This window comes from Biomphalaria glabrata, chromosome 16 (genome assembly GCF_947242115.1).
Source record: "Biomphalaria glabrata chromosome 16, xgBioGlab47.1, whole genome shotgun sequence".
In the NCBI taxonomy this organism is placed as follows: Eukaryota; Metazoa; Mollusca; class Gastropoda; family Planorbidae; genus Biomphalaria; species Biomphalaria glabrata.
Window position 1 is genome coordinate 31,618,833 of NC_074726.1, and position 25,468 is coordinate 31,644,300.

The 25,468-nt window shown below is 36.9% G+C and overlaps 1 protein-coding gene across 5 annotated transcripts; it reads right to left on the reverse strand.

The window, feature by feature from the left end:
* Positions 1 to 2,961: 2,961 nt before the first annotated feature.
* Positions 2,962 to 25,468, reverse strand: LOC129923362 (uncharacterized). 5 transcript variants are annotated; one of them, XM_056013897.1, is made up of 8 exons: positions 25,390 to 25,468; positions 20,358 to 20,563; positions 13,817 to 13,866; positions 11,261 to 11,384; positions 8,511 to 8,693; positions 4,619 to 4,689; positions 4,304 to 4,425; positions 2,962 to 3,423 (listed from the first exon to the last, which is right to left on the reverse strand). In XM_056013897.1, the coding sequence occupies exons 4-8, from the start codon at positions 11,274 to 11,276 to the stop codon at positions 3,264 to 3,266; spliced, it is 552 nt and encodes a 183-aa protein (XP_055869872.1). In that variant the 5' UTR covers positions 11,277 to 11,384; positions 13,817 to 13,866; positions 20,358 to 20,563; positions 25,390 to 25,468; the 3' UTR covers positions 2,962 to 3,263. The 5 variants fall into 5 exon arrangements, with proteins under 5 accessions (XP_055869872.1, XP_055869876.1, XP_055869873.1 ...); XM_056013901.1 differs by lacking the exon at positions 11,261 to 11,384; XM_056013898.1 differs by lacking the exons at positions 13,817 to 13,866; positions 20,358 to 20,563; positions 25,390 to 25,468 and having other exon boundaries at positions 11,261 to 12,475.

A 25,468-nucleotide genomic window follows, 5' to 3' on the forward strand; every position in this document is an offset into this window, starting at 1 on the left:
CCATTTAGACTAGTACATGTCTAACATAAAATTTGGAATCCTACAATAAGAAATTAAAGTGCTAAAAAAAACCTTCTATTATTGATTACAATGGCTAATGAATGACAATATGATTTTTGTCTAACAGGGTTGTATAACTTTAAGTAGGACTTAAACAGCTACACTAACTGTAGAACAACTAAACAGATTTATATAATTACAATTGGGATGTTGACCAAGGACCTAATAAAAAATGACAAAGTAGATTTATGAAATAGTTACTTCAGAATACCTGATGAAAAAAATGTCTATAAAATTATCAAACTTTTAAGCAACAATTTAAATTTCTAATTAACTCTTTGTTGATTTGAACTCCTCATTTTGATGATTGTCGATGCATTTAAACTCATTTGTTGTGGGGGTTTTTCTTCCCTTAATGTTTTTAAGTAAATGATCTTGAATAGTTTCCTTTAGTTAACATCCAGATTCTTTCCCTTTCAACATGTTTTGACAGAGTATGATGTATTTAAAGTGGGGGGTGGGGTTTAAGTTTTCTACTAATTATTTATCATGTATGGGGTGCTGAAGTTTTCTACTGATTATTTATCATACATGGGGTTCTTAAGTTTTCTGCTAATTATTTATCATACATTTTCTGATGGTAGTGACATAAAATGCCTCAGATTTTCATTTTAAGTATTTTTACATGTGCTGTTTATTATGTTTATGAAGAAAAGGATAAATATCATTAAACAAATGCATTTTATGATTTTGGATCATAAAGTATTTACTAGTTTTTAGTCTAAGTACAGTTTATGAGTTTTCATTTTTGTTGTCATAATAAAAATTAAAATATTTCTTTTCTATATAATATATAAATTAAGTTTGTAGTATATAAAAGGCCATTAATTGTATAACATTAAATGACAAGAAACAAAAAAAATTGTTTAAATGAAACTTAGTAGAGCCCAACAATTGAGCAAAGTGAATAATTCCAACCAGGCACGACATGGCCTAAATTGTGCCGATGTGCCTCAAATCAACAAATCAACAAATCATGAATAATTCCAACAAAACATGGAAACTAATTATGATAAGAAGATTAGGCATTATATCAAAACATGTTAAGTTAGTCAAAGTCTAATTATAACTACAGCTCATACCCAAAACATTATGTTGCTCCGCGGCGGCTGCATCTAATTGCTGTTCCTGCTCAGAGATGTCTTCCTGTAATCTGTCATGCTCTTCCCGCAGAAACTCCAGCATGGCCTGAACTTCTTCTGCTTCCTCATTTCTTTCCAAGTCCAGAAGACCAGACACCAGTCTATCCCCAGCAGCCAGTAAGTCTTTTGGAAAAGAAAGTATCAAGTCAGGCTTAAGCTGTTTGTCACAGCCATCAAATACATTGAATTTATTCACTAATACACAAAAACAATACAGTCTTTAACTGATAATATACATTTCCTTCTGGACAATTATACATTCTTCAATAAATACTAATATATTTATTCTGCAAGGTTGTTAACGCCAGAAGTGGTAATGGTTCTAAGACCACCATTACCTATAAAATGGTTCCAATGGCACATGTCTCAAATAGCCTCTGACAACCTGTCCAACTCCTGGCCTTGGTGTGTGGTTCAGATACTAAGCCCGGCGGAACTGTTATCACTAACAGGAGAAGGGGCAAAGGCGAGCAACTGGCGCCTAAACCAGTAAGCTTCAGGCAGGAGGGGCTTGTTAGCCTTGGTTGGCTACCCATCTAGGAGAAGAAAAACTCTGAATCCAAACCTGCCCGCCTTGCGGCTATACCCAAACACGGGAAAGGCTTCGGAAGAAAACACTGAGAAAAATTCAGGAGCTGGTGACCCTTAGGCAGAATACTGCACACTGTGCTACAGCCTGGCAGAAGCTGCAGCACTACTGATCCCTGACTCAATAAATATGGCAGTAAAGAATATGAATACTTTGTCAACAGGCAAAAAAATATTATTTTGCATTGCAGGCTTTAAAAGTTGTATACCTTAAAGCTTTCTTTCTTGACCAATCAAATCAGATTTGATATTTCTTAGATTGTCTCTATCTATTGCAGCTCGATGAGGATCCAGACCAAAGTCTTCATCTTCTATTAACTTGTTCAGATTTTCTTGTATGATAGGATAAGCTTGGGACAGTCTGAAATAATCAAAAGTATGAACAGATAAGCCAAGAGATGCAACAACTTCTATGTGGAGTCACACAGCACAAGCGATGCAGCAACTTCTATGTGGAAAGCACTACTGAACAAATAAGCCTCATTACATCAAGCGATGAAACAACTTCTATGTGGAAAGCACTACTGAACAAATAAGCCTCATTACATCAAGCGATGCAACAACTTCTATGTGGAGAGCACTACTGAACAAATAAGCCTCATTACATCAAGAGATGCAACAACTTCTATGTGGAGAGCACTACTGATGGGGAAGCTGGCAGGGACAACTTCAACCATCAATACTCCTTTTTTTAAAATGTACTAATAGTGGAAGCAAAGACTTAAAATATTACAAATATTTTCAAATAAACAACTTATAAGAGGCACAAAGAACAACTTTTAGGATACCATTGATGTAACAGCATTCATTTTGATTAAAGAAAAATTTTGGCTACAGTTCACATGTTATTGAATCTATATATAAAGCTATTTAACCCTTAGCACTAATTGTTATATATATATTTCTTCAAGAAAAAAAAAACCCAGAGATTTAATAGTCTATATACTACAAAAAAAAATCCCATTTTTAAAGTGTTAAGAAATGATATAATAAGAATTGAAGAGAACATCATAACCAGCTTGTTCTGACAAGGACTTTCACAGCAAGTTCAACAAAACACAAACTTTAGAAGTCAAAAAGAAAGCCAGCAGAAATGCATTGATTTGTCTGTTAGAATTCTGGAATGAATGTGCTTCTGTACAACTGATCATATGGATTATTACCAAGTGAATTCTAACAGTACATCTAGAGAGGAGAATCCTAGCCATGGAATCTAGATACTATAGAAAGTTCCTATGTATACTTTCAACGACGGCATCACAAATAAGGAAATTCAATACAGGATCACAATGGCAACTGGGCCCATGATGTCCTGAAGACTACAGCGAGAAAAAGCAAACTTAAACTGTATAAATAGAGGTCTTCAAGATTTGAAAAGACCTTCCTGCAAGGAAAGGGGTACAAGGGAAAAACAGAAAAAGCATTGGGAAGAAAAACATTAAAGAAGACAGGCTTCATCGAAAGAGATTCTATCTAGTCAAGGCAAAAGACAAGAGAGGAATGGAGAAAGACAATGGACATCATGTGAAGTGCCCCAACAGACTCAGGGGTAGGTGAAGATGGAGGATAGAACAGAAACGGAATGCTTTTATTACTCATTGCCTGAACATTTAATTCATATGTAGGCACAACTCTATAGAGGAAAAAAAAAAGAATGTGTTGCAAATATAACTGTAATCTTATATACATATACAAATTTACATATATATAGAATAATTAGCATCATGAAGCATTCATATGTGTGAGTCACTAACCAGTAGAAATAAGACATCCTTTATCAATCATGCAAAATACTAATCAATTACACAATATTAATGATAATAATCAATACAATTTCCCAACACAATAGCAATGGTCATTCCTTAGTATTACTAGTCACCATATAATGGCCAATAATATATTTCTCTTATCAGAAATATTATGTCATGGTCCACAAAAAATATAACTAATGATGCTAATGGTCAACCTTAAATACAAGTAGTAATGATCACTGTTCATTGTACATTATAATTTTTTAAACTAAAATACAATTGTTAAAACATATTGTTAAGACTAAGATTGCTTTCAGCGACTACACACATCTTGGTTCTTTTCATGTTTCCTGATCAATGAGAGGTGTTGATAAAGTCTGACATAATAAGGAACGAACGAGTTTTTGTACTGCTCTGTTCTTGTCTTGATTGACAGAAGTCGCCCACTTCGTGACAACTTGATGTAGTTATGATGGAGAGGGTGGCAGTTGTCTTCCAAGATTTTTCCGATTTTTCTTAGACATTTTTGTTCAAAAAGTTAATTTAAATATTGTAGTGTTGTGCATGTTATTTTTGAATGCTTTTTTAATAATGTTGTCTAGGCGGTGCAACAGTTAAGATGAAGCGCTGCCTTGCCAACAAGTTACACCGATAAGCAATAAAATACCACCAGCAAACCAGGTTGTTGCTGGTCAGCCTTTATATATCACTGGCCAATCAATCAATATAACTAGTCAACCAATAAAATATCTCAGTACTGACCTTTCAAAGTAAGCTTTTGAAGTGTAAGTATAATTGGAGCCCAAGTCCTTAACCATAAACATTTCTTCTTTTCTTTGACTTGAGAGTTCTTCAGAATAATGTCTGGAGTAGATGCCAAGTTCCTAGACAAGAAAATAAGCCAAAATTTTATTACATACCCTAACCTAGAAACACCATTGTACAGTAGAGAGAACTACAACTTGAACTGACTTGTGTAGACAAAAGAATTTACAAGAACTTTTTCTAAAAACAAAATAATCCAAACAAATAAGTTGATTCGTCCCAACAAAATGACTTCAAAGAAAAATGACTTACTACAAACATACGAACTAAAACTCCAGTTTTGTTCCACCTCTGTATCGTACTGTTTATGACTCCAGCATCACCTGAGTAAGGAAAAATATGCGTTAGGGATCCAGTCACATTAATTTTTATGGACTTAGTAACAACTTAATTGTTGTTTTTTTTCCAAATAATTCTTTAAAAAAAAAAAAACATATGTACATGGTAATATAGTTGTTCATTAGTGATTTAAACTGTATTCATATCATAAACAATTACAAAGGCTCAATATAATAATAATAACTTCACAATGAAATGTAGAGCAAATTAACTGAATTTACTGAACCCAAATTTTCACTTTTGTCCCTTTTTTTAATTATACATCTAGAATTGTTAAAATTGTGTTTTTTTTTATAAGCTTAGTGGTGAAACACTTAAGAATGCATACATATTACTTTAAAAAGCCAGCACTAGGAAACAAATTTTATTAATGAAAATGGTGAATTAAATATAGCCAACTAAATGTCAGAACTGACCAGGACATGAACCAATATGACAACTCCACCTAGCAGCATTGCAGTGCCAAGTGAAATAATCATTAGTTGATCCACATCTCAAAAAAAAAAAAAAAAATCTTTCTGATCAGTGACATTTGCAAACATACCACCCAGAGGTATGTCAAACACATATTGATTTGGTTCTTTGTTCTGTGTTTCTTTCATGCACCACGTTATTTAATATGCTGTTTCCAAAGGCATACTCTGTGAACAACCACATCCCCCACCCAGCCCTGCCCCCACTCCAAAATACACTAGGCATATGTAAAACAAAATTTCCTCATAGATTAAAAACAATATTATTTCATTGGTAAGAGCAGTTTAATCAAGAGAAGGAAAACAAACTCACAAGTAAACTCTGCACTCTATCCAGAAGAAATGAAGAAATTAATTGTAGATAAAATAAATGAGAAATGGACGAGCTCCCATCCAAATCACAAGAAAGATGACGCTTACTATAAGCTATCCCGACAAGACCAACGTCTAATCTTTCGACTCAGGACCGGACACAACAGAATGCGACAACACATGTTCCGGAAGCTCAAAATTGGAACCAGTGAAATCTGCCCATGTGGAGTACCACCAGAAAATGCCGACCACGTCCTCCAAAACTGCTCTCTCTACCAAGAGGCCCGTATAAGACATTGGCCCCAAATCACCCCAATAGAAAAAAAAACTATATGGAGAGCTCCCTGATTTGGAAACCACTGCGCAGTTCATCTCATGTATTGGTCTAGTCATATGAACACTCCAACATAACAATGAGAACGATGAAGAAGAAGAAGAGAAAGAAATTGAGATAGCGACCTGCTACATCACCAGAAAATTTGTCAGTGGAAACTGATAATGTGACTACGATGAATTGTCTTTCCCTTTAACTAAACTCGACCCTGGCAGCGCCAGAGAATGAATAGTCATTCTTTTCTAACATAATAATAATAGTAGTCGTCATCTTTACTATTCATGATTGGATTTGATGTGTGTGTGAATTGGAGTTCTATATTTCTATATTCTCTATTACCTTGGTAAGAATCATAGATGCTTGGGTGTACTGTGTAGTGAACTACAAGTGCGAGATCAATACATAGCTAACACAGTCACAGAGAGTCGATACAGAATCCAAACTTGAGATAGCACAATGACTAACTTTTATTACAGAAGGGGACACAGTTGAGCCAGTCACTAAACTAAAAGTCTACATCAATAATGTCAAACTCACTAACAAGGGCGTCACTAAAATGTGGCGTTTTAAAGTCCGTCTACTGAAGTGCGCCTCGAAACTAAACTAAGTGCCATAAAGAAAGCATGCTTACAGATGCCGAATACTACTTAAAAATGTCAGTTTTTCAGCTTATAAAATTGAAAAAAGACAGACTCAAACTCAAATATAACCTAATAACAAGCAAAATAAAAATAATATTTAAAAAAGTATTAAATCTAGTTATATCAATTAGTTTGGATTAGTCATGTAATTAAATTTATAATATAAGTGGCCTATCTTGATTCTAGACAAACAATAATAAATATGCGCGATTAGAAATATTTTAAACAACTGTTTTTGTTTAGCTTTTAGGTTTTTAATACGCTATGATCCTATCACGTGTCTGCACCAGTTGGAAAAGGGATTGGGGGAAGAAAAAAGGGAGTATCTGAGTGATCGCTTTTTTAATGTATTTGTAAAAAAAAAGTGAGAAGCCTGAGTTCGAACCCGAGGTCTCCTCAGCCTCCTCAAGCCAATACGGTAACACCTCTGCCTGAGAGATGCCTATAAAAATGGATTTTACAAAATTTTCTTTCTACAAATAATAATAATTCAGCATATCAGTCAAGTGAAATTTCTTTCCCTTGCTCGAGATACCAAAACAAAGACACCCAACAATTCATTAACAATAATTAACTAACTAATTGGTTTTTTTTTTATTTGATTCTTGTACTGGCAGATAAAAGAAATTGTGCAAAATTTCATTTTTTTTTTTCCAAGATTGAGTACGTGAGAATTAACATGTACAAACGTTTCACCAGACAGACACAGGGAGTTGATACAAGCTTTGTAAATAATAAGGCATGTCTTCGACTCTGAATATTTATAAGAATGCAGTATTTTCCGTGGTTAAACAGCCCCATCTGCGACCTACATACTTTGCCACAACCAGCGCAGACATAACCATTTTCCGCCGGTGGTCGATTTACATGTTCTTTTCGAGGCACCACCAAATTTCAACAGCCACATGCAGATCTTGAGTTGAAACAACAACAAATAAATGTTTTCATAACAATGTAGAAACCAACCTGGAGCTCAATTTTTTCTTCAAAAAGCTGGTAAAGTAACTGACACTGCAGGGAGAGAACAGCCATGGATTATACTCTGTCCCAGGCTTTTTTTCCGCATCAGGAGAACCCATAATGTATCTCTCTGAAGCGTTGCAGAGATTGTTTTCTCCGTCATGACGTGCTGAGAGGCTGCAAATTGTAATAAATTAACTAGTTAAATTTCCTAGTATGGTTGTTTAAGAAAGTCTTGTCTTTTCCTGCCTCACATGGCTGCTTTGTGGTATACTCCCCGCTCCATATATTACAAAATCAAAGTCTCCTGCCCGCCATAACCTACAGGAGGCTTTCAATTGAATCTAATACTGCTCGGGTAGGCGAACTAAAGTAATAGCAAAATTCTTTATTGAAGAATTTCATGATAAATTAAACAATGTAAAGGACAGTGAATTGCGACTATGAATCTTATCTTATACAGACGCTACTTCAAATAAGAAGATGATTACGTCCTACGCGTCATGCATTTAGTCATGGATATTAACCAATGACCTAAACTCCGCCAAGTCACTAGTTTTCCTGGCTAGCTCAGGCAACCCATTCCATGCTCTAATAGCGCTAGGGAAGAAGGAGATTTTGTACAAATTTGTCCTAGCATATGGAATGAGGAATAATCTCATAAAAATGATAATGAATGCCTGGTCATTTGCTATAGTCGAAACGATGTCACCAACACAGTAGTTTCCCCCTCTCCCCACAGCAGTTCCCCCTGTTATGACATGATTAGGATTTAGTTATTTGTTTCGGGAATAAGGGGAAAGTTGTACTTAGTGACAAGTGACGTGAAAGATAGTTAAAAAACAAGAACTCTCTAAGCGACGCTTTAGAATCAAGACGCTTTCTTCTTTACAGTAAGAATAAGAAGAATTATATAGACAGCTAGTAATAGAGGACATCGGACGGTTCCCCTGAACTACCAACATGATTTACTTTACATTTGTGTTTGGTAATCCACTTATCATAATCAGCTGTTCCTTTCTTACTAGACCATTTTGTGCAAAGTCTACAGCTATTTGTAAGAATTTCTGCGTCTAAACATTTACCTGTTTCTATTGATATGGCTGTAACAACGCCATGATGGCTCGAGTGCCCTCGACGCTGCCATGTCCCATCAATGCTCACACCGCAGTCAGTGATGCCTTCTTCGTTGCTGATTCCAACCTTTTCTTTCACTTCCCTTGCAGCCTTTTCCATACTTTCTTCTGCAACTTTCTTAGATGCAAGGCCTATGGTATGCATTACAAATTGATAAGATGTTTCAGAAATAGGAGGTGGACTGTTTGTGTGTTGACAAAAATTCAAGAGCGCACTGTGACCTCGACCTATGGATCTTACAAATGATACCATTCTGTGATTTATTTCCCTAAATCCTCTTTTTTGACCATCTCTATTTTCTTTAGAAGATCTAAAGCTTTCTTCAAATGAGCAGTCAGCTGAAGTGCATTTCACAATTAGTTCCTGACAAAATCCAATTCTTGTGCTTTCATTCAAAAACAAATTTAGAGAATAGTTGAAGCATTTAGGACATATATCAAGTAACTTGCCAAGAAATTATTAAAACATGCTAGGTTTAAAAAGATATTACAATCCAGTGGATTATCTGATAAACTTGATTCAGATGAAATATCTACATTAGGTGAAGCAGCTTGATGTGTCTCTTGTTGTTCACCAACTTGTCCATGATCATCACTTGTACTACTTGTAGACTTTGCAGACTTGGTCTTATTTATTCCCATGAAATTTTCTTTTTCTACCACAACATTGCCTTTTATTATGCTTATCGGCCATTATTGTTACACAAATAAAAATGCAATATGAATATAGATCTAAATATCAAAATATACAAAAGAGTCTTTAACCGGCAGCAATCCAAAACGAAAAAATGTTGCTAGAAATTACACAAAATCCAACAGAAAATAAACATGCTTTTGTTGACTGGGACAGTGAAGTAATAGAGTACATTCCCTTAGCTACTTCCTTTATATCTATAAGCATATCGCATTTTAACTTCATTAGAAAATAATTAAAAAGTATTATTTACAAAAAAACAAAAACAAAAATATTTACCTGCTTATGGTCGTTGCTAAGGTAAACAAACACTACCCCACCTAATACAAAAATTATTTTAAAATACTTCTAGAAGGAATACTTGCCTCAAATAAACTGAATTTGATAGAGAAATGGTTGTACAATATAAATATGATGAGAATGAAAAAGTGATATTTTGGTCATTTCTTACTATTCTCTAACCTTAGATCCACCTTAAGTATTAAAAGTGTTTGCTGTTTTAACACCAGCGTCGACTCAATGTATCGATTGTTGGCCTTTCGTTGGTGTTATCTGTTCCAGTATTGAGTTCAGTGTTACCTCCAGTTGGACTTAGTTACATTTTCAAGTACTATACAATGCGGAAGAGCATAACACCCCTCTCCCCACAGCTGACGTACCCAACGAAACAAAACTTTTAACACTATCGCTAGGCGTATCAGCTAATCTATGTAACACATCTCCTTTATTTTTGCTATTAGCCCATTTGTTTATAAGTCTAATTAAGTAGACGCGGTGGTTGAGTGGTTAAGCGCAGTGGCGTCACTAGGGGTGTGCGGTCCGCACCTGGTGACACCCACCAGGGGGTGACACCCAAGTGAGTAAAATGCAACTTTTAAAACTAAAACATTAATACCTTGAATTTGAGAAAAATAATTTCTTGTAGACACCAGGAAAAGAGTTTCTGAAGCTCAGAAATGTAGAAAAACGCTCGGCGTCCGGGGCTTCGTCCCGGAACACTACGAGTGAGATTAAGGCACTCTAATCATCTAATCTAACCAGTTGAGTGGCAAACCTAGCATTGTTTATTTTAAACTGTTCAGAAACACATAGACTGAAACGCCTCATTCGACGTATAAGGCTGCAAGCTCTATCCACAGCCCTTTCCCAGCTGGCTCCACGGAATTCAGGACTTCTAAAAAAAGTGTGAGGCCATGCTAGACATGTTTTTGCGTTCCTCTTTTCGGCTTTCATCTTTAAGTCTGACTTTGGTAAACGTGTTTCGTCTTGTCTAATGTGATATGTCTCACAAATGTCAATCGACATTCAGTCGCCACTTTCCTTAGACGGCCTGTAGGGGAAAATATTTCTCTATTGGGTACATTATCTCAGTATGTTATTCCTAGTATCTTTCTCAGCCATCTACTCAGCCTCGTTTCAGCCTTCCAAGTCTCGAAGCGTGGGGGCCGCTGGGACAATGATTGTATTGAGAAGCTGGATTTTAATCTCCAGGTTAATTAATTTTGTTTATTCAGATAGGCCTTAATTTTTAAATCCGACATGCAACACCATGATATGATCTTCATCGCTTGAGATAACACCTTCTAAATAGGCTTGGTTAACTTTTCTATTTGTTCAAGATCTGTATAACCAATGCTTATGGGTGTATTGGGTAACCTGCACCCAATATGCATAACTTTGAGGGCGTCTTTATCCGTCATCTCGAGTATACATTAAATTGTATTTCAAAGTAATGCTATGTCGTCTGCAAAATCCAACTCGATTGAAATCCGAATGCAGCCCGTTTAATGTATTTTTATGACATCGTCGATGGCTACAAGAAAGTGAAATGGGGAATAAGATATACCCTAATCTTATATACGTCTCGATGTTTAAGTAGGCCACCGTCTGTTGTGACACAACAGCTTGATTCACTTTAGACATGTCGCTGAATCTGGACAAATTGTTGCGAGTTTCCTTATAGCAGCATTAATGCCTTCCAACAAACTAAATAGCAAAGGATTACCCATGTGCCAGTTCATGTGCTACCGTTTGAGAAGTAGAGATAGAATAGCGATCTTCTTGGCGATCTTCTATCACAGAAGAGCTCTTCCCGTTTGTTCGGCACATTGTTTCACCAAAAGCAATCCCTGAGAGAAATTAGGATTCCGTTATTAGAACATAGGTTAAGGATTTGTCCTGGATATGGTTTGGATATGTTCTTTCAGATTTGTAAGCAAGTCATAACTAAATGGATAAGTAAATTGTGATATCATGAGTGTTTTTTTTTACCTATTTGAAATAATAATATTAGTATAATATTACTAAATAATTATAACATATTAAATTAAATCAGATTCCATTTTGCCCTAACTGGCATGGGAGAATAAAGCTGACAGAAGAAGGCCTAACCCACAGGAGCCGAATACGAAAAGGAAACTTAAATAGACAGTTATGCTCCTACTTAGATCACTCAATCCTCATGCTCGGCTTCTCAGGCGCTCTCAAGGGATTAAAAAAAAAGTGTTAATAAGTTGAACAGATTTATTTACATGGACTAATGTCTTCCGCTCTACTAACTTGAGTGTCTCTCTTGTCACTATTCTTAGAGTATCTCTAATCTTGTAGTTTCTGTCTTTGTCAAACTACACGTATGGTTCCTATATTGCTACTCATTAAATTTCCTAAATTTATCTATAACTCAAGAACACTCTACAAAAAAAAAGGATTTGTCGACACTAGATGTAACAAAATATGAAGGCTGCAACTGGGTTTCGTATCCAAGTGAAATATTGCTTTTTTTCATTTACTTTTTACCTTTACCTATTCCTTAGTCTGTTGGACCGTTGGGGCACCAGGCAAGATTCGTCGACAGTCTTTCTCCATTTCTCTATGTCTTTTGCTTTAGAACCTCTTTCAATGACAGGCCCGTCAATTCTTTTATGTTGTCCTCCCATCGCTTTCTCTGTCTGCCTCTTCTTCTTTTTTTTTTTATTGGTACTGTTCCCTAAAGGAAGGGCTTTGCGAGCCCCGATGATTTTTTAATATGAATATAAATTTTTTAACGCTAGTTAGCAGGTCATCATGGGGTCCAATTGTTGCGGTAACCCTGTCTCTTATCTCTTGGTTTGTGATGCAGTCTTTGAATATGATACCTAGGATCCTTCTGTAGCATCTCTATTCCATTGTTAGGATCCTCCTCGTCAACGTCCAAGACTCACAATACAAATGCGGCCATGACAAGGGAGTGCATCAGTCTGATTTGTTGTCGAGGGCTAATATTTTGCCTTTACATAATAACAATTGTATTTATAAAGCGCTGTTAACAAACAAAACGTAGGCTCCATGCGCTGTAATAACATTACAAACACAAACATGACAACTACAATGACAAACTAATCTAAAAAAGTTTTAAACAGATAAGTCTTAATGTTCTTCTTAAAAGTGGTGTAGCATGTTGTCTGTCTGAGATCACTAGGGAGTGAGTTCCAAACCTTTGGTTCGTGCACTGAAAAAACCCTCAGACCGTAGCTTTTGAGGGAGAAATGTGGCACCGCTAAAAGCGTTGAGTCCATTGAGCGCAGGGCTCTCTGGGGGACATATGGAGTAATCAGTTCGCATATTATTATATGTTCTGAAAGTGCTGCTGTGGAGTGCAATTCGGGCCAGTAGTTCACATTTCATTTAGTGCCACCAAATGCATTTCCCCTAGGGCCACGATTTATCTAAGGCCGGCCCTGGAGGCAAGAAAAGTGATAACTCAAGATGTCTGACCAGCTTTAAAAAGTGAACACTAAAGAGGACACGTAAATGAACAACATAAAATAGACGTTCATGAACACCTTGCACACAAGCTCAAAGTAGAAATCTTGAGCTGAATTGTGAATAGAAGAACTTGAATGTGTAAAGCTTAGACTTAGAAGAAAGACTCGTTCCAATGATAAGGATTACAGGAAATTGATTAAATGAGAAATCATAGACCATCAAACGGCTTCATTAGTGAAGACTTCATTTAAAAACAACTTAAATTTTACTTGTTCGATTTGTTATTTCACTGCGAATCTTGAATCACGGTCTAATGAAGTCATCAGTCAAAACAAAGAGACGAAGACATTGAGAACTTTTAGTAAGAAAAAGGAAATACTTTTAAAATATGACCTCAGCGTTACGACCTAGTTTCCCACTACATGGCTGCCTGCTCGTGCGGTATGCTCGCCGGACTGTCGTTCCGTTGTCTCGATGGTCCAGGGTTCCTACCCTGCCCGCTGCCATCCCCCGTCCTCCTGCGGGAGGTTTGGACTAGGAAGTAAATTATCTTCAACTCTGAAGAAACATCCAAAACATGTGAAACAGTTTACATTTTAAAAAAAAAGTGTTAAGCGTATAATACATACACTCACATCGTATCTGGTTCGTAAAAAAAAAAAACCCCATTAAATTAAAAAAATATATTAAGCTGTTGTAACAAATCAATTGTCAAACAAGATTCTGGAAGGAAGTATGATCATGAGCTGAGGTAGGCCTATCACTTTAAAGTACTGTCAAAAGACAAAAGACATTAACCCGAAAAGAGAGCACTTACCTAAGGTATCTTGTTTATTATTGTTACCATCCGCTGTAAAGAGGTTATAACTGTAATGAAAAGAATGGATGCGATATTGTTCGATATTAATGTTAAATGTACTGAACTGAATTTAAATTACTCTATTTTTACAAAGCTTATATCAACTCATTCTGTCTGCCTTGTAAAAAGTTTGTACACTCTATTTCTGATAAGCCCAATCTCGGATCAAGTCGGACCCTAACCCGATATACAGTGCTTTTTTGTAAAAATAAAATTGGTGCCAGTACTCAATGATCGAGTGCCTAACTTTAACTACTAATAAATTAATAATAAACATTAAAATACAAGAAAAGTAATAATTTTAACCCCAAAATTGAAAAAGGTGCCGGCACTCAGTACTGGTGCTAGGAATGTGTTTGTGAGGGCAAATTATAGTGGTATGAATAGTGCACGCATGGGCGTACCCAGGACGGGTTGGGGTTCTGTACCATAGTTAAAATTTAACTTGAGATATGGATAAATGTACCATGCTTAGCAAGACAAGTGAATCTATAGGTACCATACTTAACAAGACGGATGAACTGATTGGAACCATGCTTAACAGGACATATAAACTTATAGGTACCATGCTTAGCAAGACAGATGAACTGATAGGAACCATGCTTAACAAGACAGATGAACTGATAGGAACCATGCTTAACAAGACAGATGAACTGACAGGAACCATGCTTAACAAGACAGATGAACTGATTGGTACCATGCTTAACAGGACATATAAACTTATAGGTACCATGCTTAACAAGACAGATGAACTGATAGGTACCATACTTAACAAGACAGATGAACTGATTGGTACCATGCTTAACAAGACAGATGAACTGATAGGTACCATGCTTAACAAGACAGATGAACTGATAGGTACCATGCTTAACAAGACAGATGATTTGACAGGAACCATGCTTAACAAGACAGATGAACTAATAGGAACTATGCTTAACAAGACAGATGAATCAGTAGGTGCCATGTATAACAAGACAGATGAACTGACAGGAACCAAGCTTAACAAGACAGATAAACCGATTGGTACCATGCTTAACAAGACAGATTAACCGATTGGTACCATGCTTAACAACACAGATGAACTGATTGGTACCATGCTTAACAAGACAGATGAACTGATAGGAACCATGCTTAACAAGACAGATGAACTGATAGGAACCATGCTTAACAAGACAGATGAACTGATTGGTACCATGCTTAACAAGACAGATGAACTGATAGGAACCATGCTTAACAAGACAGATGAACTGATTGGTACCATGCTTAACAAGACAGATGAACTGATAGGAACCATGCTTAACAAGACAGATGAACTGATAGGAACCATGCTTAACAAGACAGATGAACTGATTGGTACCATGCTTAACAGGACATATGAACTTATAGGTACCATGCTTAGCAAGACAGATGAACTGATTGGTACCATGCTTAACAAGACAGATGAACTGATAGGAACCATGCTTAACAAGACAGATGAACTGATAGGAACCATGCTTAACAAGACAGATGAACTGATTGGTACCATGCTTAACAGGACATATGAACTTATAGGTACCATGCTTAGCAAGACAGATGAACTGATAGGAACCATGCTTAACAAGACATGAACTGATTGGTACCATGCTTAACAGGACATATGAACTTATAGGCACCATGCTTAGCAAGACAGATGAACTGATAGGAACCATGCTTAACAAGACAGATGAACTGATAGGAACCATGCTTAACAAGACAGATGAACTGATTGGTACCATGCTTAACAAGACATATGAACTTATAGGTACCATGCTTAGCAAGACAGATGAACTGATTGGTACCATGCTTAACAAGACAGATGAACTGATAGGTACCATACTTAACAAGACAGATGAACTGATAGGTACCATACTTAACAAGACAGATGAACTGATTGGTACCATGCTTAACAAGACAGATGAACTGATAGGTACCATGCTTAACAAGACAGATGATTTGACAGGAACCATGCTTAACAAGACAGATGAACTAATAGGAACTATGCTTAACAAGACAAATGAATCAGTAGGTGCCATGTATAACAAGACAGATGAACTGACAGGAACCAAGCTTAACAAGACAGATAAACCGATAGGTACCATGCTTAACAAGACAGATAAACCGATAGGTACCATGATGGCTACCATGTCAAAAAGAGATACGATCCTTTACTTAACCGAGACGCTAGTGATATTAGCGCTGTTTGTGATAGCAATTCCTACGAATGTAGCTTCCACGACAGTAAGCCTACGAATGTAGCTTCCACGACAGGAAGCCTACGAATGTAGCTTCCACGACAGTAAGCCTACGAATGTAGCTTCCACGACAGGAAGCCTACGAATGTAGATTCCACGACAGGAAGCCTACGAATGTAGCTTCCACGACAGGAAGCCTACGAATGTAGCTTCCACGACAGGAAGCCTACGAATGTAGCTTCCACGACAGGAAGCCTACGAATGATGTGAACTTGAACAGTCCTGAGGATGTCAACTTGAATTCTGCACTCAAGCGTTGAACAAAAGCTGAGTCTCACGGAGAGAATCGAGTACTAGCAAACTCACCAACAAGGTCTGGATTCGACGTTTGTTCAGATACCAAGATCAGCGAGATACTGATCAGGAAAACCAAATGAAATATATAATTTATGACATTTTTTTTCAACTAATAGCTAAATTGTATGGATAAATGTTACTCAGCATATACAAAAAAAAATATTTTTTCCTTTTAATATAATTTCCCTTACATTCTTGTATTCATCATCATAGAAATTAGTCTCGAGAATAGGTGTCAGCAGTGAGATGAACCACAGTCGTTCTACGAGATAAACCACAGTCGTTCTACGAGATAAACCACAATAAACCACAGTCGTTCTACGAGATAAACCACAGTCGTTCTACGAGATAAACCACAATAAACCACAGTCGTTCTACGAGATAAACCACAGTCGTTCTACGAGATAAACCACAATAAACCACAGTCGTTCTACGAGATAAACCACAGTCGTTCTACGAGATAAACCACAGTCGTTCTACGAGATAAACCACAATAAACCACAGTCGTTCTACGAGATAAACCACAATAAACCACAGTCGTTCTACGAGATAAACCACAGTCGTTCTACGAGATAAACCACAGTCGTTCTACGAGATAAACCACAGTCGTTCTACGAGATAAACCACAATAAACAACAGTCGTTCTACGAGATAAACCACAGTCGTTCTACGAGATAAACCACAGTCGTTCTACGAGATAAACCACAATAAACCACAGTCGTACTACGAGATAAACCACAGTCGTTCTACGAGATAAACCACAGTCGTTCTACGAGATAAACCACAGTCGTTCTACGACTTAAGAAAGGCAAGGATGTATTAATTTTCTTATAAATCAAAGACGTTACTTCAATAGAGAAGATGATAAGATTTTACGCGTATTCATGTATCAATCTAGTCATACATGTTTATAAGTCACTTAAAATATGCCAAGTCGTTGGTTTTCCTGGCTGATTAAGGCAGCCCCTACTTCCTCTAATAGCACTAGGGAAGAGGGAGCACTTGTACAAACTTTCATATGGAATAAAAAATGTGCCTTTATCTATGTGTCTTTAATTGATGAATTGTTTTCAAAAGAGTATATTTATGCGAAAAAAACTACTTGCATCATTAATTTAAAAAAAAAAAAGGTATTGTTTGAAACTTGGTGGTGACACAGGTGGTCGTAACTGTATGTGTTTTTAGCCTACCCAAATCGCCCCAGTCTAGCACAGGACGAGCGGTCAACCGTGACCAGCGACAATACTCGCCAGTTCGGCAAGGACCAGTGTTGTAAATATTACGCACGCAGGTCACGGCGGAAGTGATCAACTGGAGTGGTCAAGAAGGTTCTAGAAGGCCAGTTGAGACGCTATATAAGAGAGATTTGTTTACTCTGTGTTAATGTTGTCGCCAATTGTGATGTATTTGAAATTAAACTGTTACTAATACTTAGGAGCTTTGAGTTGTGAGGTTCTTTAAGTTCGTTGTGTCGTGTGGTGCAGTCTGCAGAGAGTCTGGATAGTGGAGATTCGTAGCAGTATTTTTTTCAAAAGATTTTTAAAAAGCCATTGCATTAGAACTTTGTAATATTTAAAATATCATAATATCAGATTTTAAAAATATCTTTCTAGTTTTTTTTCTTTTTTTTGGGGGGGGGGGGGGGGGGCTTAAACGAGGGCCGGACCAACCATGCAAGACTATTAGCGGCTTTTTCTTTTTTTTTTAGTTGGGGGGGCGGGGCTACTAAGTAATGTAGGGTAATTCTTACCCTGTTAGCCTAACAGCATCACGTGATCATAAATGCCAACGATGCTACTCCCAGAGCCTATGTTAAATGCTTGTAGATTATCTATCGCTGTGTCCGCATTCATCTCATCGTAACTAGCGTCCCTGTCTATAAAACTTGAAGAAGCGACCGTCTGGGGAAAAGTCGGTTACTCTTTATTGTTAGGTATTTATTTGAAAAGAAAAAAAAAATTCAAACAATTTGTAAGGCTCTTTAATGAAGAACAGCACATATTAAAAACGAAGGCAATAAAAAAAACTAGACATTCTGGACCAAGATAGAATACATAAATAAATAACTTTTGAGCTAACAAATGTCAATTCCTCTCTATCCGGAAGAAATTAAGAAAACAATGGAGTAGATTAACCGCGGAATAGACCAGCACTCATATCGGCCTGAAAAAAGAAACATATGTGGATCGACCTTTAGGATTTTCGAACAAAGTATTCATTAAGCTTAAAGCTAATTACATTAGGGAAAATCACCAACAAAAAAAATTATCTGATTAAGAGAATTTGTATAGTTTCTGTATAGTAGGCTACTCGTAGCATTGCTCTCTGGCTCAATCTCTTTGGAGGGGATCTGGGCATGAGAGAATCTTTCTGTGCAGCCTTTATGCGCTCAGCAAACACAACTCAGCTCAGATATACATTTCTTAGTCTATATGAGGCTTCGAACTCAAGATCTGAATTTTTATTGAAAAATACACTGGCGTTATGGAAAAAAAAAACAGGCCGATATACTGTGTTCTAATGAACAACGTACAAATATGAACAGAATAACATTGGAAGCGTGGTCGAGAGGCCAAGTGCACTTGGCTTGGCTTGGCTACCTAGAAGGGGGCTCGAGGTTCGACACCCGACTCGGGCAGAGATGTGTTTACTGAGAGCACGGAAAACCAACTCCTAGATACCCCCTCCCCCCCCCCCCCCCACTGGTCCACAAATGAGATTGGACCAAAGCGCTCTGATCATGCTATAAGCATGAAAGTAGCGCTATATAAAAGCTATAAAAGCTATAAATATATACCCCCTCTGGGTTAGGTATATGAGATTGGACCAAAAGCGCTCGGAGCATGCTATAAGCATGAAAGTAGCGCTATATAAAAGCTATAATAATAAAAAAAAAGTTTTTAATGAAATACACATAATAAACACTGTGGGGCGAAATCCCCGTGGCCAACTAAATAATACACATTAATTTTGTTGTGATATCCAAACTTGGTAAAGGCTGAGAAAATCAACCCTGAGGAAAAATCGGAGAGTCGCTGACTTTAACCTGCGACGCAGCTGTACCAGCACCTGCCTTTAACCTGCGACGCAGCTGTACCAGAACAGCTGCATGGGGAGGGAGGCGATGTCATTCCAACCATCTCTAATGCACAGGCTTTCTTCACATTTCTATCAGACGTCCAAAAGTCGTCTCGCGACTGGAGGAAGCTTTAACTCTTTCTCCTAATCGACGATGCCAACGTTGATTTGATCCCCATTAAACTAAATTGATTTTTAGATTTATAAGCTTTAATATGTGTTATGTTAAAAGAGCATTTTGATACCAAATACAACATTTTCTGATAACAAACAGAAACGTTAAGTTTTTGAAGTTTAAACAAAACAATATAGTGAAATTACGTACAAATGAGCAAAACGAATAATACTATCAAAACGAGGAAAATAATTACGAAGAGAAAGAGTTAATAGCAGTAGTCTTATTGAGTTATCTATTTTTTTTTTTTGCGTGTGTTAAGCGTGTGGAATGGTATGCCGATGTGTGTACATTTTACTCGAGCAGCCAGTCTTGTGTGTGTGTGTGTGAGTGTATTTTTCACTGTTGATATGAATTTTTTTTTTAATGAAATCAAGAAACTATTCTAATGATAAACTATCCCTAATTTACCGGTACCTAAATTTCTGGGTCGATAAATTACCGGGTTCGTTAATGTCCGGTGTCAAATATTCCAATGCTTAAATTTCCTAAATCCCACACTTAACCACTGGACATGTAAACAATAATTTAGGGGTGCATTACTCCAGACACTTGCTTGCAACACAATCACATTCTTTTCAGTAAGTTTCGCACAATAAGTTTTTCTTCATTGTAATTTGTATGTTGACTATTGGAACTATTTCTTTAAAAAAAAAAATTTAAAATGTACTGTTTTTACCTTTTTAGGTCTGGTTTTCACTTTATGTCTATGGAAAATTCCTTCCTGGTCGGTGTCCAAAGTATACAAAGGAATATCGAGGTTAAAATGCCGCGAGCGTCTGAGATTAAGTTTGGTTAGAGATTTTGTTTCTGTGCTAAAAGTTACATTGACCTGGTCAGGCATTTGATCTCCTGTGACTTCACTCGCCTCATATTGAAGCATAACTGTGAAGAAAAAATAAGGCTTAAATTTACATGACGATATATAAGAGCTGTTACTATGACATCCATTAAATGATTTTTATAAAGTTCTTATGAATAATAACAATGATTAACTCTTTCTCTCCTAATCGACGATACCATCGTTGATTTGACCTAATTAAATTAAATTAATGTTTAATTTTATAAACTTGACTTTGTGTTAAATAAAAGAGCATGCTATTCCCTTTAATTCTGTACCAGATACAACTTTTTCTGATAACAAACAACAAAGCTATTGAAGCTTGGTCGTAACAGGGAAGTGAAATAGTAATGAGCAAAATGAAGACAAATAAAAACGGAGAGAAAGAGTTAAATGTGGGTGGAGTGAAAATGAATATCGAGGGCGGCTTTAGTTCAATAACTGATAAATATTTGAATATGTTACTCTATACGAGCTATGTCTGTTGATCTCAAACTGTATCGGATATTTCCATAGGAAACACTAGCCGAATGGGGGAGGGGGGGGGTAACTGTTGTGTGATTGAAAACATTCCAAAACAATTTCTTGCTTTTTCCAACTTTATGTGTAAATTAAGATGCTCTGTCAGCATTTCTAGAAATCACGTCAAAAAGCAAACGCCTCTTAAATTAACATGAAGAACCAGAGAACGAATATCTGTTATCTCAGCACACAAACATTATCAACATTGATCCACATAGATTGTTATTTATACAATAACTTTTACTTATAATTGCATTGTTCGTTCATTATTATTTAGTGTATAATTAAATAATGTATTTTGATTGGGTTTTTTTTTTATTCTTTTTTTTTTTTTGGGGGGGGGGGGGGGGCGAGGGGTAATCAAGGTTACAAAAATTATAAATGAGGTACACATAGGTCAAAAGTTTGGGAAACACTGCCTTAGTCTGTTGGACCATTGGGGCACCATACACGATTAGTTGACCGTCTTTCTCCATTCCTTTCTTTTGTCTTGGTTAGAACCCCTTTCAGTAGCAGGCGGAAAGAGAACCCAAACCGACCACAGGAAGACACAACGGTTATGTCTGCTTTGGGTGTGACAAACTAAGTAGATGACAGCAAGGCTGCGTTGCCAAGTAAAATACTCCTCCTTAATCTTCGAATCGGAAGTCAAGCCTTATAGATTGGCATTAAATGTGTCTCTCACCTTTAGCACAATGTTATTGGTTAATTTTTTTTACATGTAATTACAAAAGAGACTCCAATGAGCTCTTATACAAGGTAATACATTCTCACGTTATTACCCAAATAAAAATCTCTCTTCTATTACGTTATAACACCAGAGATTCTAACGACTTTTGTATATAAGGCAGAACAGTAGAGTCTAAGTTATTAGAATAGTGTTTATATTAATAGATCACACTGACCGTCAGTATTGAGATGAAAACAGAGAAAATGACAACAATAATAGACATTCTTCCAATATGTTCTCTCAATTACAGTCTGTTGATATATAAACGTTTTTGCAATATAAAATTTGCAAATTTAATGCATTTAAAAAGAACATTCAACTCTTGTCTTGTGACTAATGTACAGAATTACACACATTATACTTCTTGGTTTTCTGACTTCTTATTTGGTACATTAAACCGCTGTGGCTTCAATCGTGAAAATATCTTTGTTGTTCTAGCCCCCAAATAAATCGATCAGTTAGATATTTATTATAAGACATCAGTTAGGCCAGGTTCGTATATAATTTCACATTCACTTTCACCTATCCTTTGGTCTGCTGGACCGATGAGGCACCACACAAGATCTGTTAACCCTTTTTCTCCATTCTTCTCTGTCATTTGTCTTTTATAAAATTTCATTCTGATAACATTGAACCCTGCCTTTGTTACTTGCCTGGTTTGACAAAGTCGGGGGCCGATTTTCAGTTTGTTTCCCACAGACTGTCTTTGTAACCTTGCTATTTTTTTAAATTTTATCTTTATTTTTCATGTATGTTTCATCAAATACTTAAGCCATTGTAGGCAAACATAATAGACCCCAATTCATTTCAGGCAAAAACAAAAATATTAAATATATATCATGCTAGCAGTTCACACCGGCTACACCCGTTGATTTGTTCCAAGGTTTTATTAGTTAATATTGTTTATTATGGCCGGAACCCACTTCTTTTTAAAAATTATTTGAATAAATGGCCTACATGTTAATGATCTGTAACAATGAAGTTTAACGACCCGCTCCCTCTCTGTCCTTCTATCTCTCTCTCCTTTTCGCTCTCTGGAACCTAAATCGACCACCATCGGACAATAGTTATGCCTGCGCTGACTGTGGTAAAATATGTAGGTCGCAGCTGGGACTGCGTGCCTACGTGAAATACTGTACTTCTCATTAATCTTCTTCTTGTTGGGATTCTATAGATTACATGGATTGGGCACTTTATCACTAACATGGACATTCAGTTCAGACTAAGATAGTGAGTCTCTTTCGTTAATAAGTTAACAATTATTTTTATATTAGGATTATATCTAAAGGCGTACCAAGGATGCCAGCCAACCGGAGTGGCTAGTGCTGTCAGCGCCCCCCCCCCAACCTTACAATAGTGTACGTCATACATATTTGCATAGTCCAGTGAGAAATACATAACTTACAAATAATGAAAACGAAGCTAGCTAATGAACTATCTGTAGTAACAGTCACAGTCCTAGAAATACAGGTACATTTAGCCATGCTGCTTAAAAAGTTAAGTTAAGTGTCTGACTTACTTACTTACTTTGCATTCGGCTGGGGTTGAAAATTAACAAAGCGGATACAAATCAGTGAAATGATTAATACAATTATTCATGCTAGCTTATCTGAATTAGTGAAATATATATGTTTTGTCATGTTTTGGCGCCACCCCCTTACGGCCCCGCACCAGAGGCGGATGCTCTTCTCTCCCCACATTTGGCACGCCACTGATTCTAAATTGTGTCAATAGTGATTACTTAGGTTGGACTGCTCTCCATCTTGCAGTTTCAGAATGTATCCAGCTTTTATTGGACAAGTCAAGACTGGACGTCATTGAAAAAGGTCTGCTGCATACAGTAAAAACAGGAAATGTCAAGATTTGGAACATGTTCCTAGCACGTCCAGAGTAGTCCGATCTAAGGTCAAGGATGCAGGCTAGTAAACAATCTGTTTCCTTGTATAGCGAGACATTTAATCTTCAGCTCATTGGAACTACAGTGCCAGAATATTGGTGAATATTTGTGTCCATTATATCCCTTTTCGTTAATAACAATTTTTTCTTATAAAGTTGTCAATGTGATAAACACTGACCTATATTCAGCTGAATACAAGACAAAGAATGCATCAAAAGGATGTCGCGTTTCATTATAAAAAAACATGTGTGTGTATGAGTGAAGAGTGGTCCATTACAAGTCAAGACTACATATCGTGGACTAGCCAGTATTGCCTAACTGGCCCTGTATTGTTATGGCCCAATATATACAGCATATGAATTACGACTATGACTAAGACTGCTTTATTGATCCATGAGGAAATTTGTTGTGATTACAAGGACTCTTTTCTCATAAGTAGAATTCTGCAGAAACTAACAGATAGAGAGAAGAAACACAAGGAACACGAGGAACACAAGAAACAAGAAACATAAGGAACACAAGAAACATAAGGAACACAAGGTAATTACTTCAATTGTCATTACAGACTTAAGTAAAGCAAGGAATCAGCAGTACAATGGGGAGGGGGGACTGATTTAAATAATGCTACATATATAAGATCACAGACCTACATAATAATCATAAGGTTTGTGTTCGAGTCCGAAGATTAATGAAGAATGCAATATTTCCCGTGGCTACTCAGCCCCAGCTGTAGCCTACATATTTTGCCAAATCCAGAGCAGGCAAAAATATTGTCCGCCGGCGGTCGATTAAGATTTTCTTTTCGTCGTCTACGTCTGTCCTCTGTCGCGGACTTTGTTTGGTCTCAAGTGTGTGTATAAAAAACATGCAAAAAGAAAACTGAACCACTTCCACATGAACTGTCTAATAAAAATACGTAATGTTAAATGGCAAGAAAAAATAGCCAATACTGAAGTCCTTCGAAAAGCGGCCTGCAAAGCACCCACACAATCTTGATGCAGTTCAGGCTTCGAAGGGCAGCACCCATCTGCAGAATGGAAGACCGCCGCATCCCTAAACGACTCCTGTATGGCCAATTAATGGGAAGGAAAGCGCTCACAAGGTGGACAAAGCAAATGCTTTAGGGACACCCTCAAAGCTTCTCTGAAAGCCTTCAGCATTGCTACAGCCACCTGTGAGACAGGCGCATGATTTAGACTTAGATCTAGAAGACGATCCGATGCGAAAAGTTTTCCTAAACATTAATTTATTAAACTCTTGAATCTATAATACATGGGCACCCTGAGGGGTACATTGTGATGCACTGGAACCCGCCCCCCCCCCCCCCACCCCGGATTTTGACTAAATCTACATCTACGTAATAAACCAAAAAAAAAAAAAACAGTTCTGGAAGATGCATTTCATTATAAATTTTTTTTTTAAAATTGGCTAAAACGTGGCTACTCAGAATTCAGAGGCGCGCACGTACATGGTTGGCCATCCTTTCCATACGCCTAGGCTAATCACTACTACATTAACCAGTGGAAGCACTACTTGTTCAGTTGCTACTAGAAGTTAATTGATTTGATGGCGCGAACAAATGGCTAAAATTTCGATACTCAGAATCCAGGGGGGTGCAAGTGCCCCCCTTGCGGGCGCCCATGAATACAGATATGTAATGTGATTTCTTCGGAGATAAATAGATTTTAAAAAATATATTTTTAAGTTTTATTTCTTATTACCATATATTGTCATTGGAAATACGCCATTTTGATTTTAAGGCTTAATACTAGACTATCTCCCTTGAATTACTTGCCAACT

Bases quoted from the DNA above. Each gene is read 5' to 3' on its own strand.
- LOC129923362 (XM_056013896.1), bottom strand. From the start codon at position 8,814: ATGGTATCATTTGTAAGATCCATAGGTCGAGGTCACAGTGCGCTCTTG. The intron at 4,426-4,618 runs GTAAGTCATTTT...TTTCTTGTCTAG, and splicing joins TTTTAGTTCGTATGTTTGTA to GAACTTGGCATCTACTCCAG. The intron at 3,424-4,303 runs GTCAGTACTGAG...TTTCCTCTATAG, and splicing joins TCAAAAGCTTACTTTGAAAG to AGTTGTGCCTACATATGAAT.